The sequence below is a fragment of the Phocoena sinus genome, chromosome 5 (genome assembly GCF_008692025.1).
Source record: "Phocoena sinus isolate mPhoSin1 chromosome 5, mPhoSin1.pri, whole genome shotgun sequence".
Lineage (NCBI taxonomy): Eukaryota > Metazoa > Chordata > Mammalia > Artiodactyla > Phocoenidae > Phocoena > Phocoena sinus.
In genome coordinates, this window is record NC_045767.1 from 34,585,529 (window position 1) to 34,610,891 (window position 25,363).

Genomic DNA, 25,363 nt, shown 5'->3' on the forward strand with positions numbered 1-25,363 from the left:
CACATCCTTGATTCAGCCACTTCTCATTACCTCTATCACCATGGTCTCTTACTTGGCTTATTAGAGTGGGCTTCTTCTATCTGACCTCCTTGTTTCCATCTTTATCTTTTTCCCCAGCTTTATTGAGATCTAATTGACACAAAACATTGTGTAAGTTTAAGGTGTGCAGTGTGTTGATTTCATACATTTATATATTGCAAAATGATTACCACCACAGGCTTAGCTAACACCTCCAAACTGTCGTATTTCTTTATGTGTGTGTGTGTGTGTGTGTGTGTGTGTGTGTGTGTGTTGAGAACACTTAAGAGCTATTCTCTTAGCAACATTCAAGTATGTAATACAGCATTATTGGCTAAAATCACCATGCTGTACATTAGATGCCCAAACATGTTAATCTTATAACTGAAAGTTTGTACCCTTTGACCAGTGACCACCACTTTACTTTCTGTTACTGAGTTTGACGTTTTTAGATTCCACATGTAAGTGAGATCATACATTATTTTTCTTTCTTTGTCTGACTTACTTCACTTAGCATTATACCCTCGAGGTTCATCCACGTTGTTGCAAATGGCAGGATTTCCTTCTTTCTTCTGACTAATATTCATTGTGTATCTATACCACATCTTCTTTATCCATTCATCCACTGACAGACACTTAGGTTGTTTCCATATCTTGGCTATTGTGAGGAATGCTGCAATGAACACAGGAGTGCAGACATCTCTACGAGATCCCGATTTCATTCTCTTTGGATACGTACCCAGAAGTGGATTTCTGGGTCATATGGTAGTTCTATTTTTAACTTTTTGAGGAACCTCTATGCTGTTTTTCATAATGACTGCACCAATTTACATCCCCACCAAAGTGCACAAGGATTTCCCTCTCTCTACACCCTTACCAGCACTTGTTCTCTTGTCTTTTTGCTTATAGCTATTCTAACAAGTGTGAGGTGATATCTTATTGTGGTTTTGATTTGCATTTCCTGATGATTAGTGATGTCAACTACTTTTACATTTGCCTGTTGGCCCTCTATGTCTTTAGAAAACTGTTTATTCAGTGTGTCTGCCTATTTTTCAATCGGGTTGTTCAGTTTTTTGTTTTTTTTGCTATTCAGTTGTGTGAGTTCTTTATACGCAGTAGTTCCCCCTTATCTATGATTTCACTTTCTGTGCTTTCAGTTACCCACTGTCAACCATGGTCCAAAAATATTGATTGAAAATTCCAGAAATAAATAATTCATAAGTTTTAAATTGTGTACCATTCTGAATAGTATGATGAAATCTCACACAGACCTGCTCTGTCCTGCCCAGGATCCCCAGCCATTGACATTGTCATGGCTCAGTGATCCACGATCACCTAGAGCAGATGATCTTCTTCTGATGTATTGTCAAAAGGCCAATCAATAGTAGCCTAACACTAGGTTGCAATGCCTATGTTCTTCACCTCACTTCATCTCATCATGTAGCCTTTTTATCATCTCACATCATTAGAAGAAGAAGAAGGCTGAATACAGTACAATAAGATATTTTGAGAAAGGGAGAGAAAGAGAGACCACATTTGCATTACAGTATATTGTTATAATTTATTACAGTATATTGTTACTATACTGTTTATTACAGTATATTGTTATAATTCTATTTTATTATTAGCTGTTGTTGTTAATCTCTTACTGTGCCTAATTTATAAATTAAACTTTATCATAGATATGTATGTATAGGAAAAAAACATAGTATATATAGTGTTTGGTACTATATACAGTTTTAGGCATTCACTGGAGGTCTTGGAACCCCATAGATAAGGAGGAACTACTGTACTTTGGATATTAACTGCTTATCAGATATATGATTTGCCAATATTTTCTCTCATTCCATACATTGTCTTTTCATTTTGTTGATTGTTTCTTTTGCTGTGCAGAAGCTTTTTAAGTTTGTTGTCACGCTTGTTTTTGCTGTTGTTGCTTGTGTTTTGCTGTCTTATCCAGGAAATCACTGCCAAGACCAATGCCAGAGAACTTTCTTCCTATGTTTTCTTCTACATGTATAATGTTTTCAGTTCTTAAATTTAAGTCTCTAATTCATTTGAGCTATTTTTTTCTGAATGGTCTAAGATAGGGGTCCTATTTTGTTCTTCTACATGTGGTTATCCAGTTTTCCCAGCACCATTTATTGAAGAGACTATCTTTTCCACATCAAGTATTCTTGGCTCCCTTCTCAAATATTAGTTTGCCTTATATGTGGGGGGTTCATTTCTGGGCTCTTGATTCTGTTCCATTGGTCCTTGTGTATATGTTAATGCCAGTACCATACTATTTTAATTTCTATAGTTTTGTAATATAGTTTGATACCAGGATGTGTGCTGTCTCTGGCTTTGTTCTTCCTCAGGATTGTGTTGGTTATTTGGAGTCTTTTGTGGTTCCATACAAATTATAAGACTGTTTTTTTCTATTTCTGCTAAAAATGCCATTGGAATTTTTTTTTTTTTTTTTGCGAACGCAGGACTCTCACTGTTGTGGCTTCTCCTGTTGAGGAGCACAGGCTCTGGACGCACAGGCTCAGCAGCCATTGCTCACGGGCCCAGCTGCTCTGCGGCATGTGGGATCCTCCCAGACCGGGGCACGAGCGCGTGTCCCCTGCATCGGCAGGTGGACTCTCAACCACTGCGCCACCAGGGAAGCCCTGCCATTGGAATTTTGATGGGGACTTCATTGATGGCTTTGGGTAATATGGACATTTTAACAATATTAATTCTTCTGATCCACAAACATGAGATATCTCTCCAAACTTTTTTGGTTTACCTAGTGCCACTTGTTAATTTTTGCATTTGTTGGTGTCAAATCCAAATAATCATTGCCAAGACTGACTTCAAGGAGTTTTACCACCTTTATTTCCTTCTGTGAGTTTTATTGTTTCAGGTCTTACATTCAAGTCTTTAATCCATTTTGAGTTAGTTTTTGTGTATGGTGTAAGATGGTGGTTCAGTTTCTTTCTTTTGCATGTGGATAACCAGTTTTCTCAACATCATTTATTGAAGAGATTGTCCTTTCCTCATTGTATATTCTTATCTCCTTTGTCATAAATTAATTGACCACATATGCATGGTTTTACTTCTGGGCTCTCTGTTCTGTTCGATTAATCTATGTGTCTAGATTTTTTTGCCAATACCATCTGGTTTTGATTACTATAGTTTTGTAATATCATGTGAAGTCAGAAATTTTGGTGCCTCCAGCTTTGTTCATCTTTCTCAAGATTGCTTTGGCTATTCATGCTCTTTTGTGGTTCTGTACTAATTTTAGGGTAATTTATTTCTACACCTGTGAAAAATGCCATTGGAATTTTGACAGGAATTACATTGAATCTGTAGTTTGCTTTGAGTAACATAAACATTTTAACAATATTTTTTCAATCCAACAGCACAGAATATCTTTCCATTTATTTGTATATTCAATTTATTTCATCAGTGTCTTAGTTAAATTTATTGGTTAAATCTTGGTTAAATTTATTCCTAGGTATTTTATTCTTTTAGATGCAGATGTATATAGGAATGTAAATGAGATGGTTTTCTTATTTTCTCTTTCTAATAGCTTAGTATATAGCATTGCAACTGATTTTTCTATGTTGATTTTTGTATCCCACAACTTTACTGAATTCCTTTATTAGTTCTAACATTTTTTGGTGGTGTCCTTATGGTTTTCTACATAAAATATATTGTATCTGCAAACGGTGACTGTTTAACTTCTTTCTAATTTGTATACCTTTTTATTCTTTTTCTTGCCTAATTGTTCTGGCTTGGGTGAGTGGACATCCTTGTTTTGTTTCTGATCTTAGAAGAAAAGTTTCCAGCTTTTCATCATTGAGTATGTGTGAGTTTGTCATATATTGCCTTTATTATGTTGAGGTACATTTTCTCTATACCCACTTCGTTGAGAATTTTTATCAGAATGGATGTTGAATGCCTTTCTGACATCTGTTGAGATGACCATATGATTTTTATCCTTCATTTCATTAACATGGTATATCATATTCATTGATTTTGCAGATGTTGAACCATCCTTGCATCACTGGAATAAATCCAACCTAATCATTGTGTATGATTATTTTAATTTATTGTTGAGTTTGGCTTGTTAATATTTTGTTGAGTGTTTTTACATCTATGTACATCAGGATATTGGCCAGTAATATTATTTTCTTGTAACGTCCTTGTCTTGTTTGGTATCAAGGTAATGCTGGCCTTGTAAAATAAATTTATAAGTGTTCTGTCTACATCAATTTTTTGGAAGTGCTTGAGAAGGATTGTCGTTAATGCTTCATTTTTATTTTTAAAAATTTTATTGAATTGTGTTTGACTTATTAGTTTCAGGTAATTCAGTATTTTTATATATTTTATGCAAGAGGAAGTTATTAAAATATTTACTACATTCCCTGTGATGTACATTACATCCTTGTCACATATATTTTAACCTACTATTTTGTCCCTCTTAATCCCTTTTATCTATTTTGCCCCTTCCCCCACTCTCTCTCCTCTAGTAACCACTAATTTGTTCTCTGTATCTGTGAGTCTGTTTTATTATAATTGTTTGTTTTTTTAGATTCTACATGTAAGTGAAACCATAGAGTATTTTCTTCTCTCTTATTTCGCTGAACATTATACCCTCCAGGTCCATCCATGTTGTCACAAATTTTCATTATTTTATGGCTGAGTATTATTAGTGTGTGTGCGCTTGTGTGTGTGCATGTGTGTGTGTGTGTGTGTGTGTATGTGTTGTGTTATCCATTCATCTATCAATGGGCACTTAAGTTACGTCCATAGTTTGGCTATTGTAAATAATGTTGCAATGAACATAAGAGTGTGTATTTCTTTTTGAATTAGTGTTTTTGTTTTCTTCAGATAAATACCCAGGAATGTAATGCTGGATCACATGATAGTTCTATTTTTAAGTTTTTGAAGAACCTCCATACTTTTTCCATAGTGGCTGCACCAAGTTACATTCCTACCAACAATGAATGAGGGTTCCCTTTTCTTCACAGCCTTGCCAACACTTGTTATTTGTTGTCTTTTTGTTAATAACCATTCTGACAGGTGTGAGGTGATATCATATTGCAGTTTTGATTTGCATTTCCCTGATGATTAGTGATGGTGGTCATCTTTTCATGTGCCTGTCTTTGGGAAAAATGCCTATTCAGGTCTGGTTCCCTGCCCATTTTTTAATTGAGTTGCTTTTATTTTTGATATTAAATTTTATGAGTTGTTTAAATATTTTAGATATTAACCCCTTATCCCACATACTGTTTGCAAATATCTGCTCCCAAGATATTGGGGAAAGTAGGTTGACTTTTCTTTTTGTTGATGGTTTCCTTTGCTTTGCAAAAGCTTTTAAGTTTGATTAGGTCCCATTCGCATACTTTTTGCTTTTGTTTCCCTTCCCTGAGGAAACAGATCCAAAAAATATTGCTAAGACCAAAGTCAAAGAGCTTACTGCTTGTTTTCTTCTAGGAGTTTTATGGTTTAAGGTCTCACATTTAGGTCTATAATTCATTTTGAATTTATTATTGTATATGGTGTGAGAAAATGTTCTAGTTTCATTCTTTTACAAGTAGCTGTCTGGTTTTCTCAGAACCACTTATTGAAGACACTGTCTTTTCCACATTGTACATTTTTGCCTCCTTTTTTATAGATTAGTTGACCATATAAGTATGGATTTGTTTCTGAGCTCTTTATTCTGTTCCATTGATCTATATTTCTTTTTGTGCCAGTATCATACTGTTTTGATTACTGTAGCTTTGTAGTGTAGTCTGAGGTTGGGGAGTATGATACCTCTAGCTTGTTCTTTTTTCTCAAGATTGTTTTGGCTATTCAGAGTCTTTTGTGGTCCCATACAAATCTTAGGATTATTTGTTCTTGTTCTGTGAATAATATCATGAATATTTGATAGTTATTGCATTAAATTTGTAGATTGCTTTGGGTAGTATGGACATTTTAACAATTCTTCCAGTCCATGAACACAGAGTATCTTTCCACTTATTTGTATTGTCTTCAGTTTTCTTCATCAATGTCTTATAGTTTTCATATCCTTGGTTGAATTTATTCCTAGGTATTTTATTCTTTTGACTTGATTATAAGTGGGATGGTTTTCTTGACTTCTCTTTCTGATAGTTCATTATTAATGTAAAAAGTGCAACAGATTTCTGTAAATCTTGTATATTACAACTTCACTGAATTCACGTATTAGCTCTAATAGTTTTTTGGTGGAGTCTTCAGGGTTTTCTATATATCATATCACGTCATCTGCAAATAGTGACAGTTTTACCTCTTCCTTTCCAATTTGGTTCCTTTTTCTTTTCTTTTCTCTTGTCTGATTGCTGTGGCTAGGACTATCAACACTATGATGGATAAAAGTGACAAGAGTGGGCATCCTTGTCTTGTTCCTGATCTTACAGGAAAAGCTTTCAGCTTCTCACCAGTAAGAATGATGTTAGCTGTGGGTCTGTCATAAATCTCCTTTATTATATTGAGATATGTTCCCTCTATATCAACTTTGATAAGAGCTTTTATCTTAAATGGATGTTGAATTTTGTCAATAGATTTTTTTGCATCTATTGAGATTATCATATAATTTTTATACTTTGTTTTGTTAATGTGTGTATCACATTGACTGATTTGTGGATATTAAATCATCCTTGAATCCCTGAGATAAATCTCAGTCAATCATGATGTATGATCCTTTTTATGTATTGTTGAATTTGATTTGCTAATATTTTGTTGAGGATTTTTGCATCTCTGCTCATCAAGGATTTTGGCCTGTATTTTTTTTTTTTTTAAGTGTCTTTGTCTGGTTTTCATATCAGGGTAAAGCTGGCCTTGTAGAATGAGTTTGGAAGTATTCCCTCCTCTTCAATTTTTTTGGAATAGTCTGAGAAAAATAGATATTAACTCTTCTTTAAATGTTTGGTAGAATTCCCCTGTGAAGCAGCCTGTTCTGTTTGTTGGGAATTTTTTATTACTGGTTCAATTTTATTACTAGTGAATGATCACTCAGATTTTCTATTTCTTTCTGATTCAGTCTTGGAAGATTATATGTTTCTAAGACTGTTTCCATTTCTTCTAGGTTGTTCAGTTTAGTGGCATATAACTGTTTATAGTATTCTCTTTTGACTGTATTTCTGTGATATAGGTTGTAACTTCTCGTCTTTCATTTCTAATTTAATTTTATTTGGGCCCTCTCCTTTTTCTTGATGAGTCTGGATAAATGCTCGTCTTTTTTTTTTTTTAATTTTTAAAAAGCAGCTCTTAAGTTTATCAGTCTTTTCTACTGGATTTTTTGTTGTTGTTGTTCTTTATTTCCTCTCTGATCTTTATTATTTCCTTCCTTCTGCTGACTTTGGGCATGATTTGTTCTTTTTCTAATCCCTTTAGATGGAAAGTTAGGTTGTTTGAGCTTTACTTGTTTCTTGAAGTAGGCCTGTATGGCTGTAAACTTCCCTCTTAGAACTGCTTTTGCTGTGTCCCATAGATTTATAAAGTTGTGTTCCTATTTTCATTTGTCTCGACGTATTTTTTCATTTCTTTTTTGATTCCTTCATTGATCCATTGTATTTTTAGTAGCACGTTGCTTAGTATCCATGTTTGTGCTTTTTCCAGTTTTCTTCCTGTAATTGATTTCTAGTTACATACTATTGTGGTCGGAAAAGAAGCTTGATATAACCTAAGTTGTCTTAAATTTTTTGACAGTTGTTTTGTGGCTAGTGTGTGATCAATCCTGGAGGAGGTTCTGTGTGCATTTAAGAAGAAGGTATATTCTGCTGTTTTTGGATGGAATTTTCTATAGATATTAAGTCCTGGTGGAATATGTCATTTAAGGCTATTGTTTCCTCATTGATTTTTCTGCCTAGGTGATCTATCCATTGATGTAAGTGGGTGTTTGTTCTTTAAATGTTTGGTAGAATTCACCAGTGAAGCAGTCTGGTCCTGGAGTATTGTTTGTTGAGAGGTTCGATTACTGATTCAATCTCCTTACTCATTATTGGTCTGTTCATATTTTGTTTCTTTATGATTCAGTCTTTCTAGGAATTTTTCTGTTTCTGGGAATTTATCCACTTCTAGGTTATTCAGTTTTGGACATATAATTGATTTTAGTAGTCTCTTATGATACTTTGTATTTCTGAGGTATCAGTTGTAATATCTCATCTTGCATTTCTAATTTTGAGTCATCATCCTCTTTCAGTTTTTCTAAGTTTGTCTAACTAAAAGTTCATGAATTTTATCTTTTCAAAAAAACAGCTTTTAATTTCAATGATATTTTCTATTGTTTTTGTGGTCTCTATTTCATTAATTTCTGCTCTGATTTTGCTACTGACCTCCTTCTGCTAACTTTGGGCTTAATTTGTTCTTCTTTCTAGTTCCTTGAGATGTAAATTTACATTGCTTATTTGAGATTTTTCTTTTTTATTAATATACACATTAATATATGAATATATAAAATTCCTTTTTAGAACAGTTCTTGCAGCATCCCATCATTTTTAATATGTTGTACCTTCATTTTTTAATTTGTTTCTAAGCTATTTGATTTCCCTTGCTTTTTTTTGTTTGTTTGTTTTGTTTTGTTTTTTTAACATCTTTATTGAAGTATAATTGTTTTACAATGGTGTGTTAGTTTCTGCTTTATAACAAAGTGAATCAGGTATACATATACATATGTTCCCAAATCACTTCCCTCTTGCATCTCCCTCCCTCCCACCCTCACTATCCCACCCCTCTAGGTGGTCACAAAGCACCGAGCTGATCTCCCTGTGCTATGCAGCTGCTTCCCACTTGCTATCTATTTCACATTTGGTAGTGTATATAATTCCATGCCATTCTCTCATTTCGTCCCAGTTTACCCTTCCCCCTCCCCATGTCCTCAAGTCCATTCTCTACGTCTGCATCTTTATTCCTGTCCTGCCCCTAGGTTCTCCATAACCAATTTTCTTTTTTAGATTCCGTATATATGTGTTAGCATATGGTATTTGTTTTTCTCTTTCTGACTTACTTCACTCTGTATGACAGACTCTAGGTCCATCCACCTCACTACAAATGACTCAATTTCATTTCTTTTTGTGGCTGAGTAATATTCCATTGTATATATGTGCAACATCTTCTTTATCCATTCATCCGATGATGAACAGTTAGGTTGCTTCCATCTCCTGCCTACTGTAAATAGAGCTGCAACGAATATTTTGGTACATGACTCTTTTTGAATTATGGTTTTCTCAGGGTATATGCCCAATAGTGGGATTGCTGGGTCTTATGGTAGTTCCATTTGTAGTTTTTAAAGGAACTTCCATACTGTTCTCCATAGTGGCTGTATCAATTTACATTCCCCCCAGCAGTGCAGGAGTGTGCCCTTTTCTCCACACCCTCTCCAGCATTTATTGTTTCTAGATTTTTTGATCATGGCCATTCTGACCGGTGTGAGATTATATCTCATTGTAGTTTTGATTTTCATTTCTCTAATGATTAATGATGTTGAGCATTCTTTCACATGTTTGTTGGCAATCTGTATATCTTCTTTGGAGAAATGTCTGTTTAGGTCTTCTGCCCATTTTTGGATTGTGTTGTTTTTTTTCTTATTGAGCTGCATGTGCTGCTTGTAAATTTTGGAGATTAATCCTTTGTCAGTTGCTTAATTTGCAAATATTTTATCCCATTCTGAGGGTTGTCTTTTAGTCCTGTTTATGGTTTCCTTTGCTGTGCAAAAGCTTTTAAGTTTCATTAGGTCCCATTTGTTTATTATTGTTTTATTTCCATTTCTCTAGGAGGTGGATCAAAAAGGATCTTGCTGTGATTTATGTCATAGAGTGTTCTGCCTATGTTTTCCTCTAAGAGTTTGATAGTTTCTGGGCTTACGTTTAGGTCTTTAATCCATTTTGAGCTTATTTTTGTATGTGGTGTTAGGGAGTGTTCTAATCTCATACTTTTGCATGTACCTGTCCAGTTTTCCCAGCACCACTTATTGAAGAGGCTGTCTTTTCTCCACTGTATATTCTTGCCTCCTTTATCAAAGATAAGGTGACCATATGTGCATGGGTTTATCTCTGGGCTTTCTATCCTGTTCCATTGATCTATCTTTCTGTTTTTGTGCCAGCACCATACTGTCTTGATTACTGTAGCTTTGTAGTATAGTCTGAAGTCAGGGAGCCTGATTCCTCCAGCTCCATTTTTCTTTCTCAAGATTGCTTATGCTATTCGGGGTCTTTTGTTTTTCCATACAAATTGTGAAAATTTTTGTTCTAGTTCTGTGAAAAATGCTAGTGGTAGCTTGATAGGGATTGCATTGAATCTGTAGATTGCTTTGGGTAGTAGAGTCCTTTTCACAATGTTGATCCTTCCAATTCAAGAACACGGTATATCTCTCCATCTATTTGTACCCTTTCTTGTTTTGATCCATTGGATTTTCATGAGTATATAGATTAACCTGCACATATTTGTGAATTTTCTAGCTTTTCTCTTGTTATTGATTTCTAGTTTCATTCCATTGTGACTGGAAAAGACACTTTTATGATTTCAGTCTTCTTATATTTGCTAGGACTTGTTTTGTCACATATTATGTGATCTATTCTGAAGAAAGTTTCGTTTGAGCTTGAGATGAATCTGTATTCTTTTGCTGTTAGACCATTCTTCTGTATATGTCTGGTGGGTTTATTTGGTCTAAAGTTTGGTTCAAGCCTAACATTTCCTTGTTTTTCTGTCTTGGTATCTCTCCATTGTTGAAAATGGAGTATTGAAGTCCCCTACTATTAATGCATTACTGTCTACTTCTCCCTTCAGACCTATTAGTATTTGCTTAATATATTTAAGGTGCTCTAATGTTGAGTGTGTATAAACTCATGATTGTTTTATCTTCTTAATAAACTGACACCCTTATCATTATAATGTCCATGTTTTTCTCTTGATATTTTTATTGGCTTAAAGTCTATTTTTTTCTGATACAAATATAGCTACTCCTGCTCTCTTGGTTTCCAAGTGCATGGAATATGTCTACTCTTCATTTGATCCATGTGTGTCCTTAAAGCTGAAGTGAGTCTTTTGTAGGCAGCATATAGCTGGACCTTGTTTTTTTAATCCATATAGCCACTCTATGCCTTTTCATTTGAGAATTCAGTCCATTAATATTTAGAGTAATTATTGGTAGGTAAGTTTTGAAGTTCTGGTTTTCTTTTCTTTTCTCCTTTTTCCTGCCTTTCTTTGTAAGTTGATGACTTTCTGTAGTGGAATGCTTTGATTCCCTTCTCTTTATCTTGTGTATCTGTTGTAGATTTTGGCTTTGTATTTCCCATGAGGTTTACATAAAACAGCTGTTTTGTTTTTGTTTTATTTGTTTTTGTTTTTGGTCAGGCCATGCAGCTTGTGGGATTTTAGTTCCCTCACCAGGGATTGAACCCAGAGCCATGGCAGTGAAAGCACTGAGTACTGACCACTGGACTGCCAGGGAAGTCCCAAAACATCTTGTATATATAACAGTCTAATTTGCACTGATAACTTTGACTGCATATAAAAACTATATTTTTACTCTCCCCCCCTTTTATGTCTCTGATGTCATCTTTAACCATTTTTTAAAAAAATTGTGTATCCATTAACAACTTGTTGAAGCTAGAGCTATTTTTATGCTTTTGTGCCTTAACCTTTACTCTAGAATTAAGTAGTTAGCACATCACCATATTATAGTATTAGAGTATTCTGAATCTATTTGCTAATCTTTACGAATGTGTGGTATATTTTTATGTTTTCATTTTACTAGTAAGCATTTTTTTTTTTTTTTTTTTACTAGTAAGCATTCTTTTGTTTCAAATCAAATAACTCATTTCAGCACTTCTTGTAAGGCTGGTTTAATGGTCATCAATTCCCTTTTGTTTATTAGGGAAAGTCTTTATTTCACCTTCAGTTCTGAAGAACAACTTTGCTTGGTAAAATAGTGTTGGTTAGCAGTTTCTTTCTTTAACACTTTGCCTATGTCACTCCATTCTCTCCTGACCTGTGAGGTCTCTGTTGAGAAATCCACTGATAGCCTTATGTGGGTTCCTTTGTATGAGATAATTTTTTTCTCTTGCCTCTTTTCAATTCTTATTTTTCTTTGGCTTTAGACGGTTTAGTTATTATGTGTCTTGGAAAAAAACGTTTTGGATTAAAATTTTGACATGACCTATTAACTTCATGAGTTTGGATCTGTCTTGCCTTTTAAAATCCATTCTTAACATAGAGTTATCCTTTAAAACCCTAATCAGGTCATGTTCCTCCTCTTTTGAGAACCCTCTAATATCATCCTCTTAGGGTAAAGGCCAAAAGACTTACAATGCTCTATGACAGGGACCCCCTCCACCACCTAACCTTATCCCCACCACTCTCTTCATTGCTTGTTCTGCTCCAGCCACAACCTTCCTATATTTGCTAGCACACTTTAGGGCTTTTCTCTTGATGTTTCTCTCTGCTTGATATACTCTTTCTCAAATATCCACATGGCTTGTATCTTCATTGCCTTCAAATATTACCTTATCAGTAAAACTTCCTTGACAAACTGATATTTAAAAAATCCAGCATCCCATCCAATAGTCACTGCTCCCTTTTCCCTTACTCTGCCTTACTTTTCCTCTGTGCACTTAGCTACTTTATTCTGTGTCTCTCTCTCCTAACTAGAATATAAGCTCCAAGTGGATAGGGACTTATTGGTTTTGCTCATTGCTGGATGCCTAACTCCCAGAAATGCATGTGACACCATTTTTAAGAGTGAGTGTTTAAAACTATTTCTTAATGGATGGATGAATGAGTGAATGAATGAATGATTATATAAAACCAGGTGTTGGGAAAGGTGATCTCTAAGGTCTCATTCAAATCTGCTTATCCATGACTTTGTACAGTTAAAATGTACTTCCTTTTTCTCACTAATGAAAATGCATAAAATAAAACCACTATGGTAGGAAATTATAGCTTCAGTTCAACTAATTGACATAATTATAATATCTGGCTTTTAATTTTTTCTTTTTAGTTCTTTTGATGTACTTTGAACTCATGTATTCCTCACAACAACCTTGTGACATAGTTATTATTATTTTCATTCTTCAGATGCGGAAATTGAGGAAAATACAGGACAGATTAGCACATAGCCCAAGGTCGCACAGCTAGTAACACAGAGCCAGGATTTGAACCCAGAGCTATAGTCCTTTATTGTAGGTCATCTCCTAGGGAATATAAAAACAAAAAATTTTTAAATTCAATGATACATAATATTTGGAACATAACTCCCTTCCATTTTAGTATACTCTGCCTTAAAAATATTTTATTCAAATATGTGTATTTGAAACATGGATATTATAAACACTAATTCCACGAAATACACCTGTTAGTAGATGACATTGTAAGGAAAGGAAATAAAATTTCCTCATTTATTTTTTTCCTTTGGTTAATTTTTTTTCCTTTTGCTTTTAACTCAAATTGGTCTTTGATGTGTATTTGGTATCTTAGAAACTGTGATGTCATTCCAACTACTGGAATTTTCACAGAGTCACTAGGGGATTATTAACCTCATCTGAAAGCCAATTTGAGGGTTAATAAGATTATAGGACAGAGGATTATTTCCTTGTTTTGTCACCGTCTTCTCTCTAGCTTGGAGGTCCTAGTGCTGCTTCATAATCAAGAGTTCTTACGCTGTTATGCAAACCTGTTTGGTCAGGTGAGGGAATTTGGGGTCGTGTTGTGGGAAGTCAGCTGGGTGGGCACTAAAGTGTGGTCAGTGGGATGCACCTTCTAGCAGGAAGCAAAGCGTAGGGAGGGAGGGAGAGGAAAAACTTTGCAAGAATAACTGTGTATTTCAGTTTGTACTTAAAGTTTTACATTCCCATTAATCCTTACCACGTCCCTGTGAGGAATATACTATTTTACGGACTTTTACAGATGAAGCTTAACTAGTAAAACTACTGCATCTAAAGCCAGGTGCTTTCTGCTGCACTTCTGCTGGTACTTCATCATGTTTCTTAAAGCTCAGTCAAGAGCTACCCATGAGAGAGGGGTTAGGGCACCAGAGGCATCTCAAGTTTCAAGCTACACCACCCAGATTTCTATTACTGTGACTATGCTGTGCAAGGGATATAAAGCAAGTGCTTGGTGAATATGCCTATAAATCCTTCATTCCGTGAATTTAAATGACCTGAATTCCTTCTTGTGGGGGTAGGGAAGAAGTGGAGTAACTCTCTGTAACTACTATCTTACTCATCAACTAAGGAGAAATCTCATTTCAGTTTGAATTAAGAATTGATTAGAGAGTAAAGTGTCAATGTGAGTCAAGAAATTCCTTTTGAAAAAGCATAAAAGGAAGCCCCCAAAGAAAGCATACTCGTGCAGCGTGTGTGCAAGGAAAAGTGAGGCTCCTTTCAAGAGGGAATGAATGTTGTACCAGACAAGCAAAGACATTTGTGAGAAATTGCCTGGTAAGAGAGAGGGAAATGCAGGCACGTGGCCTCGAAAATACGGGAATAAAAGTATCTTTGTTCTTCGAAAACTTAAGAGTGCTGGTAAAACTGAAATAATCTATAATTACGGTTAATTCTCTTCTAGGCTTTTTTGCGAATGTTTTCTCACCACTCTAACAACTAGAGAGTGTTTCTCAGCGGAGAGAGGGAAGAAGGCAGGGAGGAAGTAACCCCGCCCCTTAGGGGAAGTAACCCCGCCCCTTACCGCAAAGTCCAGTGATTGAAGTTAGTTAGCAAGTGTTTCATGTGGCCCGCACTCTCCCCCTGCATTGATTTGAAAGAAAAGATGCTCTCCCAGCTTTCCTTTTTTTTTTTTTTTTGCTGGACACTCACCCCCAGGTGGCCTTTAAACCAACAAAACCAAATAAAAATTCTCTGCAGCTTGAGGAGAAGGTTCCTTGATGAATAAGGTCTTTTCTCACTGAATCTTACATAGCTGATTTGGTACAGAGCAGGAGAGTCAGGCAGCAGTCGAAGAGAAGCTCGAATTACCCAAAGCGGGAGGGAGGGTTTTTAGGATAGACCAACGAAAGGAGAAAGTGGTACTGTGTGACAGGGCAGCTGTGTGCATGGCTGCTTGCATGAAAAGGTTCATTCTTGGCAATTATTTCCAGAGGAGGCAAGGGGTCAATAAAGCTTTGTGATGCTGGCTCATGTGTTATTGCCAGCTGTCTCTCCTCTCCACTTGCGGGCTTAGAAGCAGCAGGGCTGCCTGCACCTTCATTTACAGGGCACTGGCATCACCAGCCTCCACTAGTGGGATCTGGATGGGCCCTGGCAGGAAAAGTTTTTGTGCTCACAGAACCTTAAATTCCCCTTGCCCTGGGCAGTGGAGACTAGCAAATGTGAAGAGTGGGAGGTTCCCAAGGTCCAACCAGAGGATGGATCATGAAATGAGTGTTGACAACACCCCAAAAGGGTTGAAATTAAAAAAAAATAAAATTGGTGAATCGCTGCTTTTTAATGATGATGTTGCTTCTCCTCTTAACATCCTGGCTTTGAGTAGAGTGCTGGAGGAATCACCCAGGCCACGAGTTCAAAGATCATTAAACAGCAGTCATTTCCTGGGCTCAGGCATGACTATTTGACCCAGGCTGAACAGAGAGAAAAGTATGGGAAAGGGAATTCCCTTACTTCAGGCATGATGTAAATGATTTCCCTACCAATTTCGGAAGGGGTCAGGGTGAGGGTTGGAAGACTCAGTCTAAGTAGAACTAGTAACTGTGCTTGATATCTTGTGTTTCTAGAAAGTGTTTCGGCAGGAGTGCACTGGGGCTGTGTGAGGGGTGATTGACATGACAGGGGAAGGGGTAGAGAGGAGGACAATGTATCCTCCAGCTCCCTGAAGCCATGTGGGGTGGGTGAGGACATGCACATTTGTCTGGTGCCTCCCAGGCTACCTCTTCCCACTCCCGTTGCCTAACATTGCCTGACTTTCTGATAGGCAGGAAGAGGAGTTTTCCTTGAAGAGTGGACTTGAGGAGGAAAATGAGAATCTGAGAGCAGGGCTGGCCTTAGACCTAAGCAGTATAAACTCAACCCTGGTGTCCCTCTGTCACCGATAGCCCTCAGACTCTACACCAGGAGGGATGGTCAGCCTGCGGTCAGCAGAAGTGCTGTTACACCACTCCTGACTTACACTGGCTACACATGCAACGTGAAGAGGCTAACTAGTAGGCTTGAAAACAAAGTTGAATAACTAGAGAAATATTTTGGCCTTAATTATTTCGATGTTACCTTATAGTTTGCTATTAAGAATAACCATCGGGCTTCCCTGGTGGCGCAGTGGTTGAGAGTCCGCCTGCCGATGCAGGGGATGCGGGTTCGTGCCCCAGTCCGGGAAGATCCCACATGCCGCGGAGCGGCTGGGCCCGTGAGCCATGGCCGCTGAGCCTGCGCGTCCGGAGCCTGTGCTCCGCAACGGGAGAGGCCACAACAGTGAGAGGCCCGCATACTGCAAAAAAAAAAAAAAAAAAAAAAAAAAAAAAAAAAAAAAAAAAAAAAAAAAAAAAAAAAATAGAATAACCATCTACAAAGTATCTTTAAAAAGCAATTTCTTTTCATTCCCTTTTGCCTCACCGAGGTGGCAGTAATTCAGGCAGTAAACAGAAACTTCAACAAGACAATACTTAGAGTGCATTAAATAAATATAAATTTTATTAAAAACACTCACATAGCGTTATCAGGAATGATATAATAATAAACGCTTTCAAATAACCTGCATTCATAACATTACAATACTTACAGTATTTATAACCATCCTCAGATTTTTATAGACAACCAAACATCTCATGAAAATGAAACTGTTTTTTAAAAAAGCGTAGAAAAATGCACACAGAATTCATTATATTAGTGTCAAACTGCAAAAGTTTCCTACACAAGTTAACCACTAGCTTTAGAAGTGAACTGTACACCACTGTGCGTCAATCAAGATGAAAAATTCATTCAAGTAAAGTTGACACCACTCAGAAGCATTTTCAAGTATGGCTATATAGTCAACCTGATATTCCTATATAAGCAAATTGGAGATCTGCTTTCCATTCATTCTGAGGCAGGTTTGATATTTACAATTATAGATCTGATATTTACAATATGCCACTCAATTTCCTCTCTTCCTCCCTACCTCAACCCCCCAAACTATACTTCCTGCTCTTGTTGGCCAGCAGTTTGACAAATGACAGTGGAGGATACAGAAACCAAATATTCACTCATATCGGGATGGCTGACTCAAAACCAACAAATGTGCGTGAAGTGATCAAATATTTGGGGTGAGATATACGGTATATGCAAAATATTAAAATCATGCAGTCTGACAAATACAAAACAAATGTTCTTGAAATGCCTGTAAATTGGTTACAGCCAAAAACTGGAGACATTTTTTTAAAAGACAAAAGCCAAGTTATAAAGATTTGACCAATAAAACTCAAAGGCCTCTGTTAAGAATTTATTTGAAATGTTAGTAAGCAAAAATGTACACAGACTAAGACATAATTGTACAGCTGATTGCACACCATCCCCCTAAGTGTTTTGTTTGTGTAGAGAAGTCCTCATGGATCTGTGCCTGTACTGGGTACAGGAGCAAAACATCTTTATTTAGAGAGTTAAGGACTCTAGCCAACAGTCACTTGCCAAACTCCTGCCTTACAATTTTCCCTTTATCAGCTCAGTGCATTCTATTTTCATGTAATTTTTTTTTCTGCTTGAAACAGTCAAAAGATTCTCCAAACTCTTAAAATGCTTTTCTTTACAATAAAAAGAGCCAACAGATTTACAAAATTAGTTTTAGTTACATCAGGACATATACAAGTAAAATAGGAGGGATTCAAAATAAAAGGGTTAAATCCCTGAAAAAGAATATATTTATTAACCTACAACAATTTTACATAAACACAGGTGACATGTTGGCATAAGGAGAACATGAGCTGAAATATCCCTGAATTTTTAGAACAAAAGGTTGAAGTTCAAGTTATACTTGCTAAGAAATCAAGTATTGAAAAAAGGTATGCTTTTTTTTTTTTTAATAAAAAAAGACTTGGAAAAAAACGATGGTACACAATGCTATAAGCTTTCACTCTCAGTTCAATATCCTATTGCCAAACTAGTGTTGAGGTATATGACAAATAGGAACATCACTCAAACCTTTAATGAATTCTTAGCTCACATTATGATATATTTATAGCAGGCTGAGTAGCACCATCATGATGTGAATTCTGCTTCAAATCCATATATATATATATATATATTTAATTTCTTTTTACAGTACTAAAATACTAAAGCATTGCGTTAAAAAAGTTTTGTTTACAATTTAATTTACTTACTATACATCTCTTTCACTTCTTTATACAAATTAATGATTTAAAACCACCACAGCAAACCAGCTGCCTGTTTTTTTTTTTCCTTTTAATTAATAGATTCACATGGAGCTAACCCTGTTTATTAATCTTATGCAGGCATCAGTCTGCTCAATCTTCCTGGTAAAGAGGACACTTAAGCTAAGAAATGACAACATCACAACGTACAATTATCAACACAAAGGCAGCGCTGAAGAGCGTACAGATCCATAAAATAGCATTGCTTAAGTGAACTAGCTTTGTTGAGTCTGTAGCATGCGGTTAATCACTACCTGCAGTTAACAGAAAATTCTTAAAACTCTACATATTTGAGCAATGAACTTGTCATACAATTTTGTACAAAACTGTTTTACAGTATAGCATGTGAGATGAGCACCAGAAAACATGTGTTTTGTGGACTAATGTATTCCCTTGAATCCAATAAGTCCCGTTTTGGATTTAACTGGCTGTAATAAAAATGGACACATTGCTCATCAGCAGATGCATGGCTAAAAGCAAAAATATTTTAAAAGCTTTGTTTCCTTAAAAAAATCAACTTTGCATTCTAAAATGAAAGTAAACTTTTTTTTTTTAAACGTCTCAGTACCTTAGCATTGTTCAAGTTGTCAAAGCTTAGGTAGACAAAGTGCTTCTAAAACACCATTTAAAATATTTATAGATATACATGTTTGTGCACATATACATATTTGTGTGTATATATATATATATGTACATATATATGTTTATTGTCCTACAAGGACTTCACTGGATGAGCAAAATCCAGAGGCCTTTAAAATGTCCACATTTTAAAAACTAAGCTTGTGTAAGAATAGGTAATTATGATTAAAAACTTGAATGAAAAGGTACCCCCATTATTCAAGGGCATTGCAGTACACTGATAGCATCTTGATGATATAAAGGCATCAATTTTCAACTGTTAAAGACACCATTTTCTTAGCACCATTTCTTAGAACATCCAAACAAATTCAGTGTTTTGCTGTCTATTCATTTATGTTCCTGTAGCTATTTTGATAAATAAAAGTTAATATTAAGATTACAGTAAAAACTGCATGTTAAAAAGCCATAATTCCAGTATTTCAGTACATTGTATATTCAGCACCAGATGGTATTTTAAGATTCCTGCCCCTGTAATACTACAGTACTTGTTTGATTTGTGTTCCACGACTATGCAAACTTGGTATTATTAAAAGTGGTCACAGATGTGTAGAGCTGTAAAGGGGGAAAAATATCACATTTAAATATCATCTCGTCCAATAATAGAACCAGTGTTTAAAAATGTAAATTGTGGAACACTTTCTTCTCCACCTTCTTTTTGCATAGAATGCTTTGGTCTTTTGCCTAGATTCCATCTGTGACCACTTAGGAGTCAGTGGAAATTAAGTGCTATGGTAAGATGACCTCTTTCTTTGCTGGTGAGCTGAGGTTCCTCTCACCACATTTGTCAGGAATACTGTGTCCTTTCCCCACTGCCCACATCATGAGAACTACACTACGGACAGATTGGTTGTGGTCTTTTCAAATGAGGTAACCACAAGGGGCGACATCATATATATCTGTTGTAAGGCCCCGTGACCCTAGTGAAGGCGTATGGAGATGTAGTTACTGTGGAGTCTGTGGTCACAGACATGGTCCTTTCGGCAAGGGACTTGATGAAGCGCAGGTACGTGGGCTCGGCAGGTTCATGCGGCTCAGTGGGCTCCCGTTTCACTTTTTTGCCGTGGGTTTTCTGAGGCACATAGTCTGGGCCATACTTTTCACACTCTTCCTCTTTCTCGCGGGCTTTCTCGGCCATTTTGGCTTCCCAGAGCGCCAAGCCATGTTTCGGCTCATTCATGCTCTTGTGCTGGTAGAAGACGAGTGAGATCCTGGTGGGGTGATTCCTGTTGGGATTCTTTAAAGGGGTGGTGGCGTGCAGCTCGCGCTTTGCACACTCGATGAGAATGGACCCATGAGTCGGAGCCACAGCCACTCCCCCAATGTCAGGGTCCAGGAAGCTCTGCTCGCTATCAGACCAGACCTCGTCATTGTCCTCGGCAGCACAAGCCTGCTTTTCCTGACTGCCAGCGTCGTGTACTTTGTGGAAGCCTTCTTGGACAGAAGCAGCTCCATCATGGTTAAGACCTGGAAGCGTCTTAGATAACCCATTCGCCGTGTGGGAGAGCACGTCATTCTCCTTGCTTGGGAGACGCAGGGCATGAAGAGAGCTGTTGAACATGCTCGGAGCTGCACCGTAGTTATGGATTAAATGAGAAGGTGGGTGATGCTCACCATTTTTATAGTCTGTGTTTGGATTGCTCAGATTGGGTGGTAATCGAGAGGCAGCCCCCATGAAGTGGCCATCCATCTCATGAGCGGAATAAGGAGGAAATGTACCTACATGGTGTACATTTGGTCTAAGAGTACAACTGCTGAAGGTATCTCCTTGTATATTTTGGTTTCCGTAACCTAAGTACTTAGAAGTAAAACTCTGGCTATTTCCGAACCTTGGCTGGTAAAGCGTATGGATGGGTGGTAGATTTAGCTTAGACAGAGGATCTTGGTTTGGATACCTGTATAGATCCATGGGCTGAGACTGGGGAGAACAGGAACCCAGATATTGGGAGCACTTGTCCATTGATATGTTTCCATTGCATTGATATGATGATGGATATTGGTTATTCTGATTCAAAAGCCCAGGGTAGGGGCTCATGGGATTAGAAGAATTCAAATATGAACCTGCAGCTTGGGATGAGGTGGAATAGAGGTTCATGGGGTTGGCGCCTCCATAAATATCTGAAGTGTGTGAAGAGCTTGGATAAGGACTAACTGGATTGGGCCTTCTTGTGTATAGACTGGTGGATCCAGAAGAAGTGTAAGAGCTGACAGACTCTGACTGAGGGTTATCAGTGAAGGGGTGATGTGGCTGCTGCAGCTGTGGTGGCTGCTTCTGTGGCTGTGGAAGCTGCTTCTGCAGTTGGGGCTGGGGCTGCTGTATGACTGGTCCTGAAAGTCGCAGAAGTTCTGTGGACAGGATAAGAGAGAGCGAGGACAAACATGCTTGATCAGCACTTTATGAGAACTAGGGAGGATGCCTACATGTATGTGAGAACCATCAGTAGAATTACGCAACACCCCTCACACGAGGACAAGAGCAATGTCAGAGCTCTCTAATCACCGTCTGGCGTAATTTTTTGTGTCTAAAGCATTAGAAATAAAATGGCAGAGCACACAGCAGTACATTTTGGTAAATGGTGAAAAATGTAATAAAACATCCAAAAGCCATTCCACTGAGAGCGTCGTGTTCTCTGGAGCTTCTGCGCGTTTGATCAAGCCACACTCTCTACTTGAAGTGCCCTGCCATCTCCCTGCCCTTCCTTGACACAGTTATGCCTTCCTCAAGGAAGCCGTCTATAAACCCAACTTCTAGTGCTTTTGTAATACTTCGTCATAGCCACTGCAAACATCAGTCAGATAAAGCAACAGTCATAATGTACTGAAATTATCCATTTTTAGTCCCCTCCTCACCTCACTGCAAAGTATTCCCTTGAGGGAAAGGACCATGTCTTATTTTACTTTATTTCTCCAATGCCTGGCATGCAATCAAGTATGTTAAATAGGTAATGTAGCAAAAAATTTGTTATGGAAGATTCAGCAGTGCTATGAGAAAAAGAACGACATTCATTTAAATACACAAAGCACCTTATACAATTGGCAAACCCTATTTCATTAGCGTGCTTTCCAGGAAGGAAATTAACACAGCTGTAGATACAACTTTAAAGGAACTTTCAGCTTTGTAAATGAAACTTTTAAAAGTCATACTTCTGTTTCATGACCACACTTAAAAGAAAGAGTAATATGAGATGAGAACAGATAAATGGAGCCGCAATGGCAGTCCTGAGAACTGAAACAATCACTGCAGAGGCCAGTTAGAAGGAACTAGACACAAAGTTCTAACTGATTGTACTTTATAGCTAACTTAAAAGAGATATCAGGGAGTGGATAGGATTTACTTCTCTTAGTGTAAGTCAACCAATCAACAAATGTTTATTAAACATCTTTGACATATTTTTCTAAATTAGTTTTATCCTTGAGCTGCAAAATCAATCAGTAGGGAGATTTGACTTTGTGAAGCAAAGACGGTTGGTTCTAAGCAGAGCATTATACTAATGCAAAAGACAGGCATTTTTCTTTTGTTAATAGCTAGGCCAATACCATCTCTGAAATTTGGATATGGACATCACATTGTATGATTTCTCCTTCTAGAGTATTAACTACAGACAAAGCAAGAAACAGAATATCTACTAGCATTGATAAATAATGCTCTATTGCTACTACTACAGATGTGATCTATTTTGATGGGTAAAAGCTTTTTAAGAGCTATATGTGGATTCCCCTGGTACACCTCAGCCTCAACATGGCTAAAGAAAGGTATCTTACTCTCCTGGCCTTCCCTCATAAATCTTATTTTCAAACTTACCTCAATAAATAGTACTGTTTTAATTATCTAGGCTTATAACTTTGGAGTCATCCTTAAATATTTTTTCTCCTTCATTCTAATGGTTTGTCACCATTGTATTGATACTCATTTTGGAAGAATTCGCTTCTGTCATCTCTTGCTATATCTTCACTGCTACCACCAAAACTCAAGCTCTTATTACCTCACTCTTGGTTTACTGCATCAATCTCCAAACTATTAGTTCCTCTACCTCTAATTTGGCTTGTCTGTCATTGATGGATTAACACTAATTTCACCATATCACTTACCATAAAACTTTGCCATTTATTATAGAATAAAATCCGAACTTCTCCCTCACACTGGGGCTGATGCAACATCTCACTACCGTCTCCAAGAACAAAGCCTGGGCCTTGCTACTTTAGAGAAAATTCTAGTACAGAACTAAGACCGTGATTGAACATAACCTCCCAAAGTTAACAATGTTCGTTTTTAAAACACGTGTCACGTAACATACAGTGCTTCACATTAAATTTACCTGCCAACTGTTTCACCTGGCTTCCAGTTTCAATCTGTTTGGTACGAGAGGAGGCTGACTTTTCCTTTTCATTCTTATTTGTGCTGCTCTCCAAAGAGGAAAGCTTTTCAGCTGCAGCTTTCTTGGCTTCTAGTTTCCTTTGTCGGCATGTCTTGACTGGCTCTGCTAACATCCTGACTTTCCGTCGAAAAGAACTCAGTACCTGAATGGCACCATTTCGTTTTTTCTCCTCCTGAGCTTCTACACTCCCAAACTCATCCACATCAGAGACTTTGTAGAGAGGCAGAACGTGGAGCTGCTCATCCTCAGGTTTTCCTCCAATTTCTCGATTGTCTTCTCTAGTGAGGGTGCATACCTGGCAGGGAAATAAGACAGCACAGACTCAGTTTCAGTCCAGATGACAGCTGGTGTGTGTGTGCGTGTGTTTTCCCTTCTCAGTATTTACATTTGTGGTGCTGGCCTAGTGGACCAGATTGGTTTGTTACCATAAAACCATGATTGTCTGTTATTAATGAAAATTGCATCAAAATGTACATCAAGATAAACAAGTTCATGTTGACTTTTTTTTTTTGGAATCTATCAGGAACCGTTACCTGCAGTGACACTGTTCTTCACATACATTTCTGACTAAGGGAAGAAGCTTCAAAAAGAAGCTACAAGTTTCCTCTACCAAATGACTTCCTCTGCTTTTGGTAACATCACATTTGCCTCATCTCATACTTTGTACACAAAGAGATTTCACATCTTTCCTCACAGCTAACTCTCCTTAACTGTGTTTAAGAAATTTCCACAGGATACCAAAGTGAAATCTAAATAATGTAAAATTGAAGATTTGATTGATACAGGTAATATTTAAGTTAACACTGCTTCTACCTTTCTTTTCCCTCTGTACTTTATGAAATCTAACTTACTGTTTCTCTTCTCACTCATTTCTCTTCTGAAAAGAAAAAAAAAAAGCTACCTCTGCTGCTTTGATAATTTGATGGTACTTTATTCCTTTTGTTGGCCACAATCACATTGGCTTTGATGAAAGATTGTTTGTTGGTTTTAAAATACTAGCTTTTAGTATTTAGTGTTTTTAATTAACGGAGAAAATGCGACCACAGTTATTTAAAACCCAAGGTAATACAAAATCATTGAAAGATACTCTTGAAAGGAATGTGATGATTACATTAGATTTACCTTTATAAGTAAGTTTAACATGCAATGGTATTAAAATGAGCATTTCACTTCGTACACATAAGTCTTCCCAAATCCTTGCCTCTGAGCACTTGTAACCTTTTCCCACAATTTATCCCTACTCGCTTCTACCTCTCTAGTGCTGCTTTCCATTTCACCTCACAGAACCTCACAGACCTATCAGAGACAAATTCCCCTTCAATCAAAAACTTTCTCATCCTCTGCCCACTCTCCATCACCTTGCTGGAGAGAAACCTGGTTATCTTCAAGACCTACTGTAGCTCCAGCTATCATTTATTTCTTCTACTTCCCAGAATCTAGCAGAGCCTCCAAATGACGAGCAGGTGTTCAATACCTGGTGAGTGATGGTGTTAGATATTGTGGATGATAAGTCTCATGTTTGTTCTCCTGAATCAGAAATCAGCAAACTAGGGCCTGTGGCCAAACTGCCTTGCAGCCTGTTTTTGTATGGCCAGTGAACTAAGAATGTTTTTTTTTAAAGAACTTTTTATTGAAAAAAATCCCAAACAAAGAATATGACAAAGATCCTATGTGGCTTGCAAAGCTTTTAACAGAAAACTTTTCCAGCCCCTGCTCTAGACCATTAAACCAATACCTTCTTTGTTTCTCAACAAAAATTTCACACCAGATTCCTTGAATTAATTCCACTACTGCCTACTATCTCTCTGAATTCTTTTCTACACTATAATTTAACTATAGTGCCTGCCTTCTATTTTCCATGTTAGGTCTCATTGGTCATCTTCCTCAATTACACCTGTATCCATGTTGATAACTCATTAGGTTGATTAATTTATAGTTTCTGTACTTGAGCTTTTTCATTCTTTATCTCCACTCTGAGTCATCTCTTTAGGTG

General features: G+C 37.0%; 1 protein-coding gene across 1 annotated transcript in view; it reads right to left on the minus strand.

Annotated features, from left to right (window-relative positions):
• Positions 1 to 16,618: 16,618 nt before the first annotated feature.
• TET2 (tet methylcytosine dioxygenase 2) overlaps positions 16,619 to 25,363 on the minus strand; it is a 141,745-nt gene continuing 133,000 nt past the window's right edge. Inside the window, exons 10-11 of the mRNA XM_032631827.1 lie at positions 23,311 to 23,665; positions 16,619 to 21,340 (exon numbers count right to left, since the gene is read on the minus strand). Coding sequence (XP_032487718.1) covers positions 19,884 to 21,340; positions 23,311 to 23,665 — 1,812 coding nt within the window. The 3' untranslated portion in view covers positions 16,619 to 19,883. The remainder of the gene's footprint in view (positions 21,341 to 23,310; positions 23,666 to 25,363) is intronic.